The sequence below is a fragment of the Chionomys nivalis genome, chromosome 19, assembly GCF_950005125.1.
Source record: "Chionomys nivalis chromosome 19, mChiNiv1.1, whole genome shotgun sequence".
In the NCBI taxonomy this organism is placed as follows: domain Eukaryota; kingdom Metazoa; phylum Chordata; class Mammalia; order Rodentia; family Cricetidae; genus Chionomys; species Chionomys nivalis.
The window spans coordinates 9838899-9859079 of NC_080104.1; the positions used below are offsets into that span (position 1 = coordinate 9838899).

At 42.9% G+C, this 20181-nt stretch overlaps 1 protein-coding gene across 1 annotated transcript; it reads left to right on the plus strand.

The window, feature by feature from the left end:
* The first annotated feature begins 6120 nt into the window (after nucleotides 1-6120).
* LOC130862020 (CMRF35-like molecule 1) lies at nucleotides 6121-18431 on the plus strand. The gene is made up of 3 exons (XM_057751388.1): nucleotides 6121-6178; nucleotides 6585-6729; nucleotides 18305-18431. The coding sequence occupies exons 1-3, from the start codon at nucleotides 6121-6123 to the stop codon at nucleotides 18429-18431; spliced, it is 330 nt and encodes a 109-aa protein (XP_057607371.1).
* The last annotated feature ends 1750 nt before the right edge of the window (nucleotides 18432-20181 follow it).

Consider the following 20181-nt stretch of genomic DNA (forward strand, 5'->3'; position numbering starts at 1 on the left):
CTTTCAGCCATGTCTATCTCACAGGAGGAACTGGGGGTGGGTGGGGCTAAGGAGAGACTGTGAAATGAATTGAACCTGTATTCATGGGTGACATCTAAGTCTCATTATGTCCCCTGCTGACCCAGTTCTTTTTCCACAGTCAACGATCATCTTGGGCATTTTGCTCTTCACCCTCAGAAGACAGGAACCAATGCCCAGCACCTCTGTTCATACTCTCTGAATAGATGAGTTGGCCTCAAATAAAGAAAACTCTGTGCTCCTCCCTGTCACCTTTCATGGGAGATGTGAGATTTAGGGTCAATCACTGCTATTCCTGTCCTTTGTCCTTGCCTTAGGGAGCGCAAATCTAGCCACCTGGGCAGGCCCTTGCTTATAAAGCAGCCTGCTCTCCCAGCCTCTAGGGCATTCCTCTCTGGGAATCAGGCACTCAGATTTGTCTTCTTCTGTGATCCTCTGAACAATCCCAACCATGGACCAAGAAGGCAAGATCCCTTCTTGAGGATTATGCAACAGGGAGAGAGAATCAAGTTAAGCTGGATGCTGTTGTCTGGGAAACTCTTGGAGGCAGAGATGGTGTCCGTAGGATGGGATCAGTCCATGCATCTACATACTGTATGCATTTTATCATTGAATCTTCAGTGTCACCCTTGACAGCCAGTGTGTGTGTAACCAGAGGGAGGCCACAGGAATAGCAGGGCACTACCTTCTGATGGGAATGAAGTCTAGAGTTTCCTTGCTGAAGGGTTCCTCAGTTGAGATTCTCTTCTCCCAGATATGCCTGGTTTTATGTCAAGTCGATAAAAACAAACCAACACAGGGACCAAGTTTTAGGTTTATGTGTTCTCATCTTTTCTTTTTAAAATTTTTACAAATTTATTTACTTTATTATTCATAAGGTTACGTATATACTCTATTTGCATGCTTGATACCCTCAGAGATGGTGCCAGAGGGTGACGTGAGTTATTTGTACACTCTGTGAACGTGTATTGCTTTGCTATGATTCATGTAATAAAAAGCTCAATAGCCAATAGGTAGCCAGGAGGTATAAACCGAACTTCCAGGCAAATAGAAAAAGGAAGTGTGGTTGTTTGGGGTTTTGTTTTTGGGTTTTTTTTTTCACTTTTGTTCCTTGGGAACCTGCCAACTAGCTCCCAAATAATCACACGGAAGTTTATTCTTACTTATGAATGCCAGACCTCAGCTTGGCACGTTCCTTTCCAGGTTTCTTAAATCATGCAAAATATATTTTGTCTCTTGGCTTTTACCATTTTCTTGTCTGTATATCTTTTCTTTCTCTCTTATTCTTTGTCTTGCTCTGGTACTGGGTGAGTGACCCCTTGCTTTGTCCTCTCTTCTTTTTCTCATTCCTTCTTTTTCTCTTTTTCTCCTTCTATTTATTCTCTCTGCCTGGCATTCCCATCTGTACCTTTCCTGACTAGCTATTAAGATCTTTATTAGGCCAAACTAGTGTTTTAGGCAGCTTCACAGAGTTATACAAATGCAACATAAAAGAATGCAACACATCTTTTCATCATTAAAACAAATGTTCCACAGCAAAAACAAATGCAATGCATCTTCTACTAATATTCCACAAGAGAGGAGAGTTGAGGCCCATGAAAGATGCTAAGGAGACACAGAGAGGAAACACAAGGTGCAAGATGGAAGAAAAGTAATGTCACATTATAAAAAGAGATGAATATCAATGAGTTCATTTAAGTTATAAGAGCTAGTTGAGACAAGTGTAAGCTAAAAGCCAAGCTTTTATAATTAATAAGAAATCCCCATATCATTATTTGTGAGCTGACTGACAGAACAGAAAAAAGCTCATCACAACACAGGTCTTCAAACCACCTGGCACTGAACTTGCAGAGAATTGCAAGACACCATGTGGATGCTGGGAATCAAAATCAGGTCCTCTGCAAGAGAAACAGTGCTCTAACCACTGAGCCAACTCTCCAGCCCAGCAAAAGGAACCCTTTTCTCCTTCATGTTGAGGGTATCAAACCAACTCAGCTGTTGTCCATGATAAGTAAATATTCTGCCACTGAGGGGACCCCAGCCCTTGTTTTATTTTTAATTTTATTTTTGTTATGTGCATCCAGAAGGCAGAGGTATATACACCTGTGAGTATGCAGGAGCCTGAGGAATCCAGAAGAGAGCATTGGATCCTGGTGCTTGGGTGACACACATGTTTTTTTGAGATGAACTTGGGTCCTCTGTAAGATCAGTACTCTCTCTTAACCATGGAACCGTCTTTCCAGGACCCAACACCTGGGTTGTGTGGGGGCAGGGTTGTTTGGTTTCCATTTGGTTTTGTATGGTTTGTTGGTTGTGTTTTATTGGGGGGGGTTGTTTTGATTGTTCTTGTTTTTGTTTGGTTGTTTGGTTGGTTGGTTTGGTTTGGTTTCGTTTGAGTTTTTTTTTTTTTTTTTTTTTTTTTGGTTATTTTGAGAAAAGATCTCACTATGTGGCCCAAGCTGGTCTTAAAACCACAATACTCCTGACTCAGCATACCCAAGGTGGGGATTACACAATTACAGCTTGTGGTGTCCCTCTCTTAACAGCTAGATTTCAACTTTAAAATGATGAGCTCCTTTTTAAGAACAAATAATCACTAAAGATGTCATACTTCCCTTCCTAGATCTGTATGGAGAAACAAGGGCATTATAAGAAAAAAAAAACTATAATTCTCATGTAGCCAAGGGTGAATTTGAACTTCAGATCCTCCCACTTCCTGAATGAGCAATTACAGGTGTGTGCCATCATGCCAAGTTTATGTGGCCCTGGAATTTGAACCCAGGGTTTCCTGTATGCTAGGCAAGTCGTCTACCATTTGATCTATGTCTCCAATATGACCTTATATTGAATATTAATATCTTATATTTATTGAGTAATAAGCTTTTCCATATAGTATCCCATGAATCCTCACCAGGACTTTGGAAGGTAGATGCTGTCTCTACCTGTAGATTTGTGGATGACAAAGAGAAACTCAGAAGGCCCGAGTGCTCATGGGTGTGCTCACAGGTGTGTCACAGGAGTGCTCACAGGTGTGCTCATGGTGTGTTCACAGGTGTGCTCACGGTGTGCTCCTCATGGCTCTCACTATAGTGGCCTGTGTGAACTGAATCAAAATGTTTTCAGTCACACTAGCATGGTTTTCTGGATTTGACAGTTTGGGTTTGGTTTCCTCCTTGTTGCTATGGTAAAAGATGCAAAAAAAAAAAAGAAAGGAAGGAAGGAAGGAAGGAAGAAAGAAAGAAAGAAAGAAAGAAAGAAAGAAAGAAAGAAAGAAAGAAAGAAAGAAAGGCAATTTAAGAAACACAAGGTTTATTTTGGCTCATAATTCCAGAAGGGTGCAATCATCTAGGCAGGGAAGACATGCTGGCAGGTGCAGGAGGCAGGCTGGTCACACTGACTCTGCACCCAGGAAGCAGATAAGGAACACAAAGTGGGACCCAACTATACAACCTCCAAGCCTGACTCCAGTGACCCAGTTTCTCTGAAGAAACTCCAACCCGCAAAGGTTCCACAAGGGTCCCAAATGTGGATCGTCTGTACCCATCATAGGCAGTCCAAGGATGAAGAGGAGCAGGCAGCAGGGTCTCTGGAAGCAGGGGTTGTCCAAGCACTCCAGACAGATTAGCAGACTGGGCTGCCTGTCACATGTTTCCCAAAAAGCCCATTCTTTTGAGGGGGAGGGGAGAATGGACAGGACACAGAATTGTGACTGACATTATCATGATGTGCCTTTTGGCTCTATGGGGTTGGGTTAGGCCCAGACTTTAATTGGGTAGGGAGAGACCCCACTCCTGCCGTGCTCCAGGAGAGATGTCCAGGGTATGGGCAATGTTCTACCATCCCTCATCTGGTTTGGGAACCCACACCCAAGCAGCACCACCAACTGGGGACCAAGTGTGCAAACACGCTGGAAAGGGAATGTCTCACATTAAAACTACAGTCCCTGTTTATCCTGGGGTCCTCACGATGGATGACTGGAGGTCATAGAACAACACTAACAGGGTGTCGTGTTTGAACACCTAAGACCCCACTGAGGCCTGAAAGACTGGCTCAGACTGATGGCAGGGCCTCAGTGTCCTGGCACAGCCTGGCTGTGCTTTTTGTTCTGCTACAGGAGCCTCTCTGTTGACTTGTCTGCATCCCCAGTGATCCCCTCAATGGCCCCCTTTCCAGGTTCCCTACAAGGTGGCACCCACAGCTCTTGTCTCAGCCTCCTGTCCTAGACCAGTGTTTTCCGGTCTCTCCTGCAATCAAGGCTCCTGTGCGGTTGCCCCTATGGCTTCTCTGCTTTCGCCTTCACCATCTTTCAGAGAAGCCTCTCACTTCTTCAGAGCACAGGAGGCCACACTCTCCATCCTGCCCTGAGGCTTCCACACCCACAGATCCTCCAGGCCTCTGAGCTATTGGTCACTTTGTGAGTTGCCTTGGAGAGGTCACCATATCCTGAGCAAAGGGCCATAGAGACTGGAATCCCCTGCACAAAGCTCACTGTTTGACCAGAAGGAGCAGGTGAAGTAAACCTGGGCCACAGTTGTGCATGCTCCAGAACAGGTCACAGCCTGGCTGCAGATGCATGCCTGCTCTGCTTATGGTGATGCAAGCTGCCAGGTCTGCTCTCAGCATCCTGGACTTCTTGCTCCATGCTGGGAGGGGTGAGGAGGCAGATGTCACCTCAGCGACCAGTTCACCTGCTGAAAGTCACCTTCCCATGGCCCACGTTCCTCCTAGACACCCCGCCTCGCCACTGACTGACACTGCTCTCTAAAGTCTTAGCACCCTGTGCCAGCTTAGTCGAAGGCTTCCCCTGCCTCTCTGACCTCCTCACACGGGGCGTGGGCTTCCTCACTGCATGTAGTGCTGCACAATCCATCCCTTTCCTCCCCAGAGTCTTTCTCAAGACCTGTGAGATCTGGGTCAGCCCTTGTCCCCTGGAACCCTAGCTGCTACACAAGATTGACATTTAAAGGGGCTTCCCTGTTCCTATAGTACTTTATTTTTTTTTTATTTTGAGACAGGGTCTCATGTAGTTCAGACTGAACTTGTTGTGTAACCAAGGATGAATTTGACCTCACATCCTCCAGCCTCCTTAGCATCATGCACCGTCGTGTGTGGTTCTCTGCCTGCTCATCTGCTGACTATGAACAGCCTGTACCTAGTTACTTTTGTAGCTCATGTAATAACAGTTTATTTATTTACTTTAAAGTTTTCGCGTGTGTAGAAGTCAGAGGAGAACTTTTGGGAGTTGATTCTCTCCTTCCCCCATGTGGACCATGGAGATCAAACCCAGGTTATCAGTCTTGGTAGCAAGTGTCCCTGCCTGCTGTGCCTTCTCTCAACCTAGTCTTGTGACAGTTATTTTTGAATGTGTTTGATGAGTACATTAGCAGTGACTGTGACATTTTGGGAAACTGAGTATATGGGGGTGACACAGGGCCAGATGCCCCCCTCTCCCTTCCCTCCTTCCGAGCTCTCTCCCTTCATACCCAGCTTTGCATTCCCACACTAATCAAGAACCCCTTGCTCTTTCATTGATGAGAATGAATGTCCACCCCCTTCTCCTCATCCCCTCTAGTCCACATGGAACTTCCTTTTTCCCAGGTGAGCTAAACAGCAAAGTTCTGACCCCTGAGATCAAGGAGGGCTTAGAGTTCTAGCCAGGTCTCCAAAGGACCTCTGGTTCTGCCACCTGCCTTCAGTGTGAGCCAGATGTTGGTAGGAAACAGAAACTTGAGGCTAAAGAGGAAGTGCGGAAATTGTGGGTATGCTGAGGAGAAATGAGCACATTCTTACTTCAGTAGGGTATCTTCCTGGGCTTTCTCAGAGTTTCTAATTCCAATCTTTAAGGCAGGATATTACACCATCTGTGCCCCTTTATCTAGTTCAGTACTGAAGCCTAGAATCAGAGCCTGTGCTGGAGGAGCCACAGGGCCGCACAGACCTTGCTCAGCTTCCCTCTTATCCTCCGAAGCCCCAGCTTCCTCAGCAGTTCACCCTGCACTGGCTGTGGGGGCTGCCTGGACCCTGCCTTGCCCTGGTCTCCTCTCCTCAGAGCATCCCTCCTTCCTTCCCTGCTTGCTCCTCTACAGCTCGAGAAGAGGACCTATGGCCTGGGAGAACACATACCTGCTATTCCCAATCCTACTGGTGCTCCTGGCCTCAGGTTAGTATAGGGGACAAGGAAAGAATGAAGGAACCAGGGACAGGAGAGGGAAGGGTTTCGGAGGTGTGCAAAATGGAGCCCTATGGCTGTGAAGGCAGAATACATTGTGTGTGTTACCAGCAGCTGACTCTAAGCCACACCCTGAACATAGACACAAAGTGGTCACTCCCTCAGAAGGGAGCCCATCTCCTAGACCTGCTGTGGAGACTGGGGGACTCTCTGATCTGAAGGGTGTGTGTGTTCCCAGGCTTTTGCACAGAGGATGCAGAATTATTTCAATCAGTGGAGGGCCAGAACTTTTCTGTGAAATGCCGGTATGATCACAGCGAACAAGTCAATGTGAAGGTGTGGTGTCAGCAAGCATCAAGAGAAAGTTGTAAAGTGTTAATGTCCAGTCTCAGCACAGATACTCAGCAGCCAAAATTCTCCATCCGGGACCATCCTGACTCTCACTCCTTCACTGTCACCATGACTGCACTCACCATGGGAGACTCGGGCCTCTATTTCTGTGGGATCCTTAAAAATGACAGAACAGTGGCTGTTCTCAGAAGGTTCCTCCTGTTGGTGTCAAGAGGTGAGCTTCCCCCTTATATGTGACTCTCAGCTTTCCTGATCGCCAGGCTCCAGAGTTGGAGAGGATTCTAGAAAATGCGTCTTCCAATAGCTGGAACTGGGGCACAGGGAAGAACTCCCCAAGGCCACTTTTTGTTTCAGGGCAGAGCCAACCCTAAACCCAGGTTTACTGATCTCTGGGAAGTTTTTACCAGTTACTCCTCTTCTTCTTCTTCTTCTTCTTCTTCTTCTTCTTCTTCTTCTTCTTCTTCTTCTTCTTCTTCTTCTTCCTCTTCCTCTTCCTCTTCCTCTTCTTCTTTTTTAATTATTTATTTATTTATTCATTATGTATGCAATATTCTGTCTGTGCGTATGCCTGCAGGCCAGAAGAGGGCACCAGACCCCATTTCAGATGGTTGTGATCCACCATGTGGTTGCTGGGAATTGAACTCAGGACCTTTGGAAGAGCAGACAATGCTCTTAACCTCTGAGCCATCTCTCCAGCCCCCCCCTCCTCCTCCTCTTCCTCCTCCTTCTGCTGCTGCTTTCAGAACTCTGTTTATTGAAGGATCTTGTTGTTCCCTCCAGCTGTTACAGCTGCCCACTCCCAAACATCCCTTCCTGCAATCCCATCAGAAACCTTCTCCCCAGGGGTAGCAGGCTCCATCATATGAGAGAGATCTCAGAGCAAATGGAGAAGGTACTGAGAGATGTGGACCAAGAGGAGACAGCTATACAGAGAGGCACACAAAGGGCTTAGTGAGAAAGGCTGGGAGATTTGGCCCTTGTCCAGGATCTGCTCTTGATGACTGAGTATCTCTAAGTTCTGGTAAGGCAGACCAGAGGCTGCTGTTAATGGCTGAGTCTCCTGTGTATCTCGTGCAAAAGACTGCAGTGGCGGAAGGCTCTGAATCAGTCTTTCATGTTCATGTGCTCACAGTGTGAACAGCTCCTCCCAGGGCTTTCCCTGCTGCAGAGCATGTCCAGCCCTTTGGTTATAGGGGACCTGGAGGCTATTTTAGGAAAGCTTTGGCCCAGGCACACTCTATGGAGGCAAAGCATTAGGTGTGACCTTTATATGTTCAAACACAGTGGACACAGGCCTGGGGAGATGGCTCAGTCAGTAAAGTGCTTGCCCTGTGTGGTTGTAGTCGTTAATATGGCAGAACCTAGAATCACCACGGAGACAGGCATCTGGAATCAGCTGTGAGGGACTATGTTAGCTTGAGCTGGGAAGACCATTCTAAGAGTGGGCAGCACCATTATCTAAGCTAGGGGTCCCAGACTCAGTATAAAAGGGGAAGTGTGCTAAGCTCAGTCATTTCTCTCTACTGCCTGACTGTGGATGCCCTACAACCAGCTGCTTCCGACTTTTGCTGTCTTGACTTCCCTGCTGAGATGGAGTATACCTTGAACTGTTCTTGTTATCTTTGTTGTTGTTGTTTTATTGAGCAATGTATTTTTTCTCTCCTCTTCTTCTTTCCTCTCCCCTCCCCTTCTATCCTCTCCCGTGGTCCTAACGTTCCCAATTTAGTCAGGAGATCTTGTCTTTTTCTACTTCCCATGTGAATTAGATCCATCTATGTTTCTCTTTGTGTCCTCATTGTTATCTAGGTTCTCTGGGATTGAAAATTGTAAACTGGTTTTCTTTGTATGCCTAAAAGCCACTTATGAGTGAGGACATATAATATTTATCCTTCTGGATCTGGGTTACCTCACTCAAAATGATGTTTTCTAGATCCATCCATTTGCCTGCAAATTTCAAGATGTCATTATCTTTTTCTGCTGTGTAGTACTCCATTGTGTAAATGTACCACATTTTCCTTATCCATTCTTCAGGCGAGGGGTATTAGGTTGTTTCCAGGTTCTGGATATGACAAGCAATGCTGCTCTGAACATAGTTGAGCACATGTCCTTGTGGCAAGACTGAGCACCCTTTGGATATATACCCAAAAGTGGTATTACTGGGTCCTAATTATCTGAGATATTGCCACACTGACATCCAAAGCGGCTATACCAGCTTGCATTCCCACCAGCACTGCAGAAGTGTTCCCTTTACCTCACAACCTCTCCAGCATAAGTTGTCATCAGTGTTTTTGATCTTGGCCATTCTTACAGATGTAAGATGGAATCTTAGAGTTGTTTTGATTTGCATTTCTCTGATTACTAAGATGTTGAGCATTTCCTTAAGTGTCTTTCAGACATTTTAGATTCCTCTGTTGAGAGTTCTCTGTTTAGGTCCGTACCCCATTTTTTAAAAACTATTTGTTCTTTTGATGACAAATTTCTTGAGTTCTTTGTATATTTTGGAGATCAGCCCTCTGTCTTATGTGAAGTTGGGGAAGATCTTTTCCCAGTCTGTAGGCTACCGTTATGTCTTGGGGACTATGTCCTTTGCTTTACAGTTTCAGGAGGGAACATTTATTAATTGTTTCTATCACTGTCTGTGCTGCTGGGGTTATATTTATGAAGTGATCTCCTGGGCTGCACCATAGGTGCTACTACGTGCACTATGGTACTACACCTGTACTGAGGCAACTGCACTACAGGACGATACGTAGGCCGGGCAAGGGCCTGGAGATTTAGAGACCAAAGACACACAAACAAAGACATGGGTCATCCTTGAAACAAGAGTGCCCCCTTTATTGTGTACCAGAGCTGCTTATATACAAATCCTTAACTGATAGCCATGTCCCAGCCAAACCCACGAGAAACCACTCCCCTGAGAGAAACTGCTCTTTTGCCATCAGGAATTCCTGAAAGTTTCCTGCTCAGAGTAGCTGAAAACACAGGAAAAACAAGTTGTTTTGCTCAGAGCAGCTGCAAGCATAGCAAGATGTTTACAGGAAATTCAGCCCTCAACACTGGGCCAATGCTGTCAAATGTACGGCCCAATTTTTCTTCTGTGAGGTTCAGTGTGGTTGGTTGTATGTTGAAGTCTTTGATCCATTTTGAATTGAGTTTTGAGCATGATGATAGATATGGATTTATTTTCATTCTTCTGTGTGTTGAAATCGAGTTATTCTAGCATTATTTGTTGAATATGCTTTATTTTTTCCATTTTATATTCTTTGTGTCTTTGTCCAAAATGAGGTGTTTGTAGGTATGTGGATTGATATATGGGTCTTCTATTCAGTTCCATTGGTCCTCCTGTCTGTTTTTATGCCAATACCAGGCTATTTTCAATACTGTAGCTCTGAGGTAGAGTTTGAAGTCAGGGATTGTTATGCCGCCAGAAGTTCCTTTATTGTACAGGATTGTGTTGGCTATCCTGGGTTTTTTGCTTTTCCATATGAAATTGAGTACCATTCTTTCAAAGTCTTTGAAGAATTTTACTGGGCATTGTATTGAATCTGTAGACTGCTTTTGCAAGATTGCCATTTTTACTATGTTAATTCTACCTACCCAAGAACATGGGAGACCTTTTCATTTTCTGGTGTCTTCTTTTTTCTTCAAAGACTTGAACTCTTTTTATACATGTTTTTCACTTCTTTGGTTAGAGTTACTCCAACGTATTTTGTATTATTTGTTTCTATTGTGAAGGATGATGTTTCTTTAATTTTTTTTCTCAGCCCATTTATCATCTGTGGAAAGAAGAGCTATTGATTTTCTAGTTAATTTTGTAGCCTGCTACACTACTGAAAGTGTTTATGAGTTATAAAAGTTCCTTGGTAGATTTTTTTTGGAGGTCACTTATATAAACTATCATTTCATCATCAAATAGTGAGAGTTTGACTTCTTCTTTTTTGATTTGTATCCCCTTGATCTCCTTTTGTTGTCTTATTGCTCTAACTAGGACCTCAAGTGCTATATTTAATAGATAAGGAGAGTGGACAACCTTCGTTTGTTCTCGATTTCAGTGGGATCGCTTTGAGTTTCTCTCCATTTATTTTGATGTTGTCTGTTGCCTTGCTGTATATTGTCTTTATTATATTTAGGTATGTTTCTTGTATATCTGCTCTCTCCTGTTGGGAGAGGGCTGCTTGTTGGTTTCCGGTTGCTTAGCCCTGAAAATAACCACACAGAAACTGTATTATTTAAAACACTGTTTGGCCCATCAGCTCTAGCTTCTTATTTGCTAACTGTTACATATTAATTTAATCCATTTCTATTAATCTGTGTATTACCACGTGGCAGTAGATTACTGGCAAAGTTCTGGCACCTGTCTCTAGCAGGGCTATGTGGCTTCTCTCTGACTCTGCCTTTCTTTCTCCCAGAATTCAGTTTAATGTTCCCTGCCTACCTAAGTTCTTCCCTGCTATAGGTTCAAGGCAGTTTCTTTACTCATTAATGGTAATCACAGCATACAGAGGGAAATCCCACATCATCCCCTTTTTCTGTTTAAATAAAAAGGAAGGCTTCAAATTTAGCATAGTAAAATTACATATAACAAAACAGCTATCAAGCAAGAATTACAACTACACTATTTATATCTATTTTATCTTTTATCATAACTAAAAAACTATAACTATAAATTCTTCAAAGCCATCAAGGACTCCAGAGGATATACTATTACCTAAGTAAACAGTAAGTTCATTGTAAGCAACTTTCAACACTCTAGAATTGACAGAGACATCTTACTACCTGGACAGTCAGACAGTCACCCAAAGTTCTTCTGTACCATTGGGGAATCCATCTTCAGTCTACAGGCCTATAGTATCTGGCAGACTTTTTCATGAAGCAGGAAATTTCAAAGACAGGTCCACCTATATTGGCAGTTTGTCAATCACTTTCTTCTGTATCCTGCAGAATGCCTAGCAGACTTTTTCGTGAAGCAGGAACCTTGAAGGATTGTCTCACTTTAGGCAAGTTCAGTAGTCATTTCTCTGTGGATCCTGTATGTCCATTTCACCAAGCAGTCCAGGCAAGAGTAGTAACTTGCTCCAATGGCTAACCAACTCCATAAGAAACCTGTTTGATGTTGATCTTCCTCTTGAAGTTATTGGTGCTGCCAATAGCAGATATGTCTCATTGTCATGAAAAGTCCTAAGTTTAACATTTTAAATGCCATATTCTGTAGTCTTTGAAAGGTTTGAAGACTGCCTATCTATGTGAATTACATCTCTGTACATCTAGAAACCTAACTAACATGACTACAAAATTGACTACTACAGATGACATCTATTACATTACATTTTAAATGACCTGCACAAACCCAATACCTTAATCAAGACCAGATATATGTATACAGTATAACAAAATTGACCTTAAATTTGTATCAATAAACCAACATCCATACCAATGCAAATCTCTATAGCACTTTGCAAGATCTTTATCATGAAGGGATGTTATATTTTGTCTAAAGCTTTTTCAGCATCTAATGGGATCATCATATGGTTTTTGTTTTTCAGTTTGTTTATATAATGATACCTTGACAGATTATCGTATGTTTAACCATTGCTTCATCTCTGGGATGAAGCCAACTTGATCATGGTGGATGATGTTTCTGATGTCTTCTTGGATTCGATTTGCTGGTTTTGAGTGAGAATTTTTGCATCAATGTTCATGAGGGAGATTGATCTATAATTCCCTTTTTTAGTAATGTCTTTATGTGGTTCGTGTATCAGGGTAATTGTAGCCTCATAAAAAGAGTTTGGCAATATTCCTTCTGTTTCTATTGTGTGGAACAATTTGAGGAGTATTGAAATTTGTTCTTTCAAAATCTTGTAGAATTCTGAGCTGAAACCCTCTGGTCCTGGCCTTCTTTTGGCTGGGAGATTTTGATGACTGTTTCTATGTCTTTAGCAGTCATAGGTCCATTTAATTTGCTTATCTGGTCTTGATTTAATTTTGGTAAGTGCTATTTATCCAGAAAGTTGTCCATTTCCTTTCAGTTTTATAGTTTTTTGGGCTACAGGTTTTTGAAACACGACCTAATGATTCTCTGTATTTCCTGTGTGTCTGTTGTTATATCTCCTTTTCATTTTTGATTTTGTTAATTTGAATATTCTCTCTGCCTTTTTGTTAGTTTGGATAAAGGACTGTCTATTTTGTTGATTTTCTTGAAGAACCAACTCTTTGTCTCATTGATTCTTTGTATTGTTTCCTTTGTTTCTATTTTGTTGATTTCAGCTCTAATTTGATTATTTCCTGCCATCTAGTCCTCCTGGCTGAGTTTGCTTCTTCTTGTTCCAATGTTATGTTAATTCACTAGTGTGGAAATTTTTTTTTAGCTTCTTTGTGTAGGCATTTAATGCTACAACTTACATCTTAACACTGCTTTCATTGTGTCCTATAAATTTGGGTATGTTGTGTGGCCATTTTCATTGAATTTTAGGTAATCTTTAATTTCTCCCTTTATTTCTTCTGTTCTGCTGTTGAATTCTAATTTTAAGCCATGATGATCTGATAAGATACATTGGGCTATTCCAATTTTTTGTATCTGTTGAGATTTGCTTTGTTACCTTAGTATGTGGTCAGTTTTTGAGAAAGTTCCTTGAGGTGCTGAGAAGAAGGTATACTCTTTTATGTTTGGAATGTATGTTCTATAGATCTTGCTTAAGTCCACTAGAGTCATAACATCTGTTAGTTTCTTTATTTCTCTGTTAATTTTTTGTCTGACAGACCTTTCTGGTGGTGAGAGTGGAGTGTTGAATTCTCCCACTATTATATATGGGGTTTAATGTGTGATTTAAGCTTTAGAAGTGTTTCTTTTATATAAGTGTGTGCCTCTGTATTCCAAACATGGATGTTCAGTATTGTGGATTTTTCCTGTGACTAATAGAAAATGTCCTTCCTTGTCTCCTTTGATTGATTTTAGTTTGAAGTCTATTTTGTTAGCTATTGGGATAGCTACACCAGCTTGTTTCTTTCTAGGTGCATTTGATTGGAAAAATTTTTTCAAACCCTTTACTCTGAGGAAATGTCTTTCTTTAAAGTCGAGACCTTTTTCTTGTATGCAGCAGAAGTATGAATTCTGTTTTCATATTCATTCTGTTGGACTGTGTCTTTTTTAGGTGAATTGAGTCCATTTATATTAAGGAATGTTAATAACCAGTGATTGCTATCTCCTGTTAATTTAGTTTTCATTGTAAGTGATGCTACTGTTTGTGTTTTTCCCTTCTTTGGGATTTGCTTCTGTGAGATCATCAATTGTCTGTGTTTTTGTTGATGTCGTCAACTTCCTTGGGTTGGAGTTTTCCTTCTAGTGCTTTGTGTATGACTGGGTTTGTGACTAGGTATTGGTTAAATCTGGTTCTGTCATGGATATCTTGTTTTGTCCTTCTACGGTGACTGAAAGTTTTGCTGGGTATAGTACTGTGGGCTGGCATCCATGGTTTCTAATGGATAATGTCTGCATAACACTTGACCAAGACCTTCTGGCTTTCATTTTTTTCCTTGAGGAGTCAGGTATTATTCTGATTGGTCTGTCTTTATATGTTACTTGGCATTTTTTCTTTGCCCTTCTTAATATTCTTTCTTTATTCTGTATGTTTAGTGTTTTGATTATTATGTGGCAAGGCAACTTTTTTGATTCAGTCTATTTGATGTTCTGTAAGCTTTCAATATCTTCATATGCATATCTTTCTTTAGGTTGGAAAAGTTTTCTTCTATGATTTTGTTGAATACATTTTCTGTGCTTTTGAGTTGGTCTTAATCTCCTTCTTCTATACCTATTATACTTAGGTTTGGTGTTTTCAGGATATTCCATATTTCCTGAATATTTTTGTTAAGCTTTTGTTAGAGTTAATGTTTTCTTTGACTGATGAGTCTATTTCCTCTATTGTATCTTCAGAGCTTGAGAGTGTCTCTTCCATCTCTTGTATCCTGCTATTTATGCTTTCATTTATAGTCCTGACCATTTTCTCATAATCTTCATTTCTATAATTCCTTCAATTTGTGCTTTCTTTTTGTTTCTATTTGAGTTTTCAAGTCTTGAATAGTTTCTTTCATCTGTTTGATTGCTTTTTTTTTTCTTTTCTTTAAGGGATTTTTAAAAATTTCTTCCAATTTTTTGTCTTTCCCTTTATTCTTTGAGGGATTTTTTTTCATTTCCTCTTTAAGGGCCTCAAACATTCTCCTAAAGTTATTTTTGAGGTCACTTTCTTCTGCTTCATCTACATTTGGTTAAGTCTTGCTGTTGTAGGGTCACTAGGTTTTACTGGTGTCACACTGCTCTTTGTGATGTTGCATGTGTTCCTACCTTGTCTACCCATCTTTTCCACTGAATGGTGTAGTTGGGGCTGTTTGTGACTCTGGTAATCAATCTTCCAAGTGCCAGTAGATCCAGTGTTCACAAGATTGCTCCTTGTGGTTTATGTCAGGGTATTGGTTCCAGTCATTCTTTAGTCACTCGCTGTTTCTGGAGATGAATTGGAGCTCCGGGGGTTTGCTCTACAATGCCAGGAGTCATTCAGGTCTGTTCCCTCAAAGATTGCTTGCTTGTGGCTCTTTCTGCTGAGCCTTTGACTTGCTCTAGCAGAGGTCTCTGGTTCCTTCCTACTCCCTCAGAATTCCCAGACTCACGTCCAGACCCACAGATGTCCTGGCTCGAGCCTACTTCCTCAGAGATCCCAGACTCATGCCCGGACCTGCAAAGGTCTCTGGTTCCAGCCTACTCCTTAGCAGTTGCTCCCATGTACCTACTCCTGTGGAGTTTGCTGTCTCAGACCTGCTCCGGCCTAGGTTGCTGGCTCAGTCCTGTTTCTGTAAAGGTCCCTGGTCTGGGTTCACTCCTGGCCTGACCTCGGTGCTGCAAAGGTTTCTCCAGTTTTTTTAGGAAAAGCATTTCTTACAGAGCTCAGCTGACATTTCAGGCTGCAGGCACAAGCTGTGAGAGGAGAGAGGGAGCTGGGTCAGGTGAGGATGCATTGGAGCCCAGGGTTTCTAGAAGCCTGGCTTTCTCCCAGAATCTTCATCTGAGGTCCAATGCAGGACAATCAAAAGTGGGGTCCTATCCATGAATCCCCTTGGGTAGCAGGGTTCAGTAAAGGGCAATCAGTAGACATAGAACATAATTGGGTTCCATTTCCCAAGTCTCTACTTAAAAGTCGTGTCCTTAGGAAGTTGTTGTACTCTACTCTCCTCCTCCCAAGATGCCCTTGGTGCCCCCCTATGGGCTTCTAAACTGTGTATCTCAGACCTTGCTGTGGGCATGAACCAACTCAACTCCTTATTTCATGCATACCCTAGCTCATCAGACCTGAAGTGACACTTTCATATGAGGAACAAGTGTCCAGGCTCACTTCAGTATGGACCAATGCACTTACAAGTCCCCCTATGAATTTCTGAATTCACCAAGGAAGAGCTGGTGCCTTGCTGGGCTCTACAACCCCAGTAGTAATAGTGGATGATCAAGGAAAGCAGAGAAAAGAGAAATAGACCTCCCTTCCTAGAACCAGGGAGTCTGTGCCAAGCCCAAGCTGAGGATCAGATGCAATACAGCAGTAAAGGACACCTTAAGAGACGTGCCTTACAGAGGCAGAGAAAGCCAAGTAAGGGGTAGAAGGGGGAGGCGGAGAGCTGGATAGCAGCAGAGGAGAATGTTTCCATAGCTCAAACAGCCCGAGGAGCCTTTTCTTCATGCCTCTCCAGCCCTCCTCCTTTTCTCCTTTCATGCATCTATCTCTGCCTCTGCTTCTTTGGATTTTAGTAGAAGAAAACCTTGCTTCTTGAATAGCCATGTTCTTTTCCCTCCCCAGCTCCACTCCTCTCTACCTATTTAACTATCCATTTATTATCCATCATCTATCATCTTTCCATACACTTATCCATACATTCTCGGTGTCTTCCTGCAGGTCATTCAAATACTACTGCCTCTGCCATGATTCCAACTTGGACAAGAATAGAATCTCCCCCATTTAATACCACAAAGGACCTGAGCACTGGCTTTTCCAGGTGTGTGTGTGTGTGTGTGTGTGTGTGTGTGTGTGAGAGAGAGAGAGAGAGAGAGAGAGAGAGAGAGAGAGAGAGAGAGAGAGAGAGAGCATAACCCAAGTCAGCTGCTATTGTTCCCTCTTCATATCCTGAAGTCACATTCTTCAGTATGACAGGTGTTACCATTATGTTTTCAGGCTACTGGGCTCCTTGTATGAATACTTTGGTCCCCAGCCCATGTGCTGAGAGGATATGGGGATGAAGATGGGCTTAGGTGGAGCAGGAGCAGATGTAAGTCACCTCAGTCTGTGAAGAATTTCCCTGAGAGGTTAACAGTGATGACTGGCTGACACGAGACTCCTGTGCTCCCCAGTTCATCCAGTCCTCCCCAGATCATCCCATCCTCCCCAGCTCATCCCCTTCTCCCCAGCTCATCCTCCCCATCTCACCTTCTAATTTCTTTCACACCTGGGTTCAAAGAGAATGGAAATGATGTCTTTACGGCTAATAATCCCACCAACCGAAGAGTGGGATAGTGTAGTGAAATACTCTCAGTGAGCCTGGGTTCTCATGGCAGGCACATTGTGTGACTTCATGCAAGTCAGGAACCTCTGTAGTGCAGTGATTCTGGCAGTCAGAGCTGGAAAGTGATCAAGCCACAGGTTTGTTTGGTTTGGTTTGATAAGATCTCACTGTGTAGCTTTAGCTGCCCGAAATTCTATGTTGATCAGGCTGACTGCAAACTCGACAGAGATCCATTCACTCGCCTCTGCTTCCCAAGAGTGGGATAAAAGGCATGCGCCCTCATGCCTGACTGGCCCATAACTCTTGCAATTTTGGAGACGACTCCAATTTTTGACTTTCTTTTGTTTTGTTTTGTTTTTCTCTTTGCTTTAATTCGTTAATTTGTTTTCTTTTTTGCTTGGGTTCAACACTGGTGGGAGAACCCAACTCTACACTGATGGGGTGTCAATTTCTGCCATGATTCCAGCAGTTCTGCTGTTGTTTTTAGCAATGCTGAGGATGGAAATGGGGGCCTTGTCCTTGCTGAGTAGCTATTTCACCCCCAAGTGACATCTCCAGCTGCTGGTCTCAGGATACTAGAGTAAAATGTTCATGTTTCTAACAGGGATTTGTGTGAGTCAGCTTCCATTTCTATATTCCTTTTGTTCCTGTGTAGAGTACCTTGTCCCCCCCTATCTGCCCAGGTCAGGCAGAGGTTTTATTTTCATTCTCTCTCTCTCTCTCTCTCTCTCTCTCTCTCTCTCTCTCTCTCTCTCTCTCTCCTGTGTGGGTATCTTTCCTATGTCTACTGCTGTCTATCTGGAACTTGGAGAAGCATTTTGCTAAAATCATGACAACCCTACAATGGGGTTTTCAGTAAGGTTGGATTCTTCTTGGTTTCTGGAGAGGAAAATGAAGACTAAGATAGGACAACTGTCCCCAGAAGCAGGTGAAAATAGTGACAACAGGGAGCAGGTTCCCTAGATATGGACCTGACGCCAATCCACACAGAAGGTCAAGATACCCAGGTGAACTCTTCCTTATGCATCTCCTGGACCTGAACCCTAGACTCTCCTGCAAACACATGTCTAATTGGTTATTATAGGAAGAGATCTACTAAACTGCATCTAAACTTTCCCACAGGCTGGCGGAAGTCAGGGAGGTCCTAAGTTGGAAAGATTGAATGGGGAGGAGTTTCCCAGACTTGGCAGTGTGGGTGGTCATTGATCAACCTTCAATCTTCTCTCTCCGCAGGGTCTCCAAATCCAACATGGTTGTTCTCATAGTCTGTGGACTCCTCAGTAAGACCCTTATCTTCACTGTCTTGTTTACTGTCTCATGGAGGTCATTTGGAGGACAGACAATGACGACACAACAGTGACTTATGACTTTCAGCCATGTCTATCTCACAGGAGGAGCTGGGAGTGGCCTTGTGCTAAGGAGGAACTGTGAAATGAATTGAGCCTGTAATCATGGGTGACATCTAAGTCTCAGAATGTCCCCTGCTTGCCCTGCCATTTCTCCACAGTCCACGATCATCTTGGGTATGCACTCTGTACCCTCAGAAGACAGGAACCAATGCCCAGCACCTCTGGCCATTCTGCCTGAATAGATGAGTTGGCCTCAAAAAACCCAAAACAAACAAATAAACAAAAAAACCCGCTATGCTCCTCCCTGTCACCTTTCATGGGAGTAATGAGATTTAGGGGTAACCGCTGCAATTCCAGCCCCTTGTCCTTGCCTTAGGCAGCACAAATTTAACCACCTGGGCAGGCCCTTGCTTATGAAGCAGCCTGCTCTCCCAGCATCTAGGACCTTCCTCTCTGGGAATCAGCACTCAGATTTGTCTTCCTCTGTGGTCCTCTGAACAATCCCAACCATGGACCAAGATGAAAAGATTCCTTCCTGAGGATTATGCAACTGGGAGAGAGAAATCAAGTTAAGCTGGATGCTTTTGTCTGGGAAACTCTTGGAGGCAGAGATGGAATCTGTAGGATGGGATCAGCCCATGCATCTACATACTGTGTGTATTTTATCATTGAATCTTCAGTGCCACTCATGACAGCCAGTGTGTGTGTGACCAGAGGGAGGCCACAGGAAAAGCAGGCCACCACCTCCTGGTGGGAATGAGGTCTGGAGATTTCCCCTACTGAACGACTCCTCAGATGAGTTTCCCTACTCCCAGATATGCCCAGGTTTATGTCAAGTTGATAAAAACCAACATACACAGGAAACAAATTTTTGGTTTCTGTGCTCTCATCCTCTCTTTTTAAATTTTTTGTAGATTTATTTACTATATTAAGCAAAAGGTGCATTTATATACACTATGTACATGCTTGGTGCCCCTGAAGATGGTGCTAGGGAGTAATGGTGGTTATTTGTACACTCTGATACCATGTGTTGCTTTTCTATGATTCATGTAATAAAAAGCTCAATAACCACTAGGTATCCAGGAGGTATAAACAGAACTTCCAGACAAATAGAAAAAGGAAATGTTGTTGTTAGCGGTTTTGTTTTGGGATTTTTTTTTTTTTTACGCTTTTGCTCTTTGGGGACCTGCTATCAAGCAACCCAATAATCACAAAGTAGTGTATTCTTACTTATGAATGCCAGAACTTAGCTTGCCATGTTTCTAGCCAGGTTTTCTTAAATCATACCATATATATTTTGCCTCTTGGCTTTTACCATTTTCTATGTCTGTATATCTTTTCTTTCTCTCTTATTCTTTGTCTTGCTGTGGTGCTGGGTGAGTGACCCCATGATTTGTCCTCTCCTCTTTTTCCCATTCCTTCTTTTTCTCTTTTTCTCCTTCTATTTATTCTCTCTGCCTGGCATTCCCATCTGTACCTTTCCTGACTAGCTATTAAGATCTTTATTAGACCAAACTAGTGTTTTAGGCAGCTTCACAGAGTTAAACAAATGCAACATAAAAGAATGCAACACATCTTTGCATCATTAAAACAAATATTTCACAGCATAAATAAATGCAACACATCTTCAACTAATATTCCACAAGAGAGGAGAGTTGAGGCCCATGGTAGATGCTAAGAAGACACAGAGATGAAACACAAGGTGCAAGATGGAAGAGAAGTAATGCCACATTATAAAACAGAGATTAATATCAATGAGTT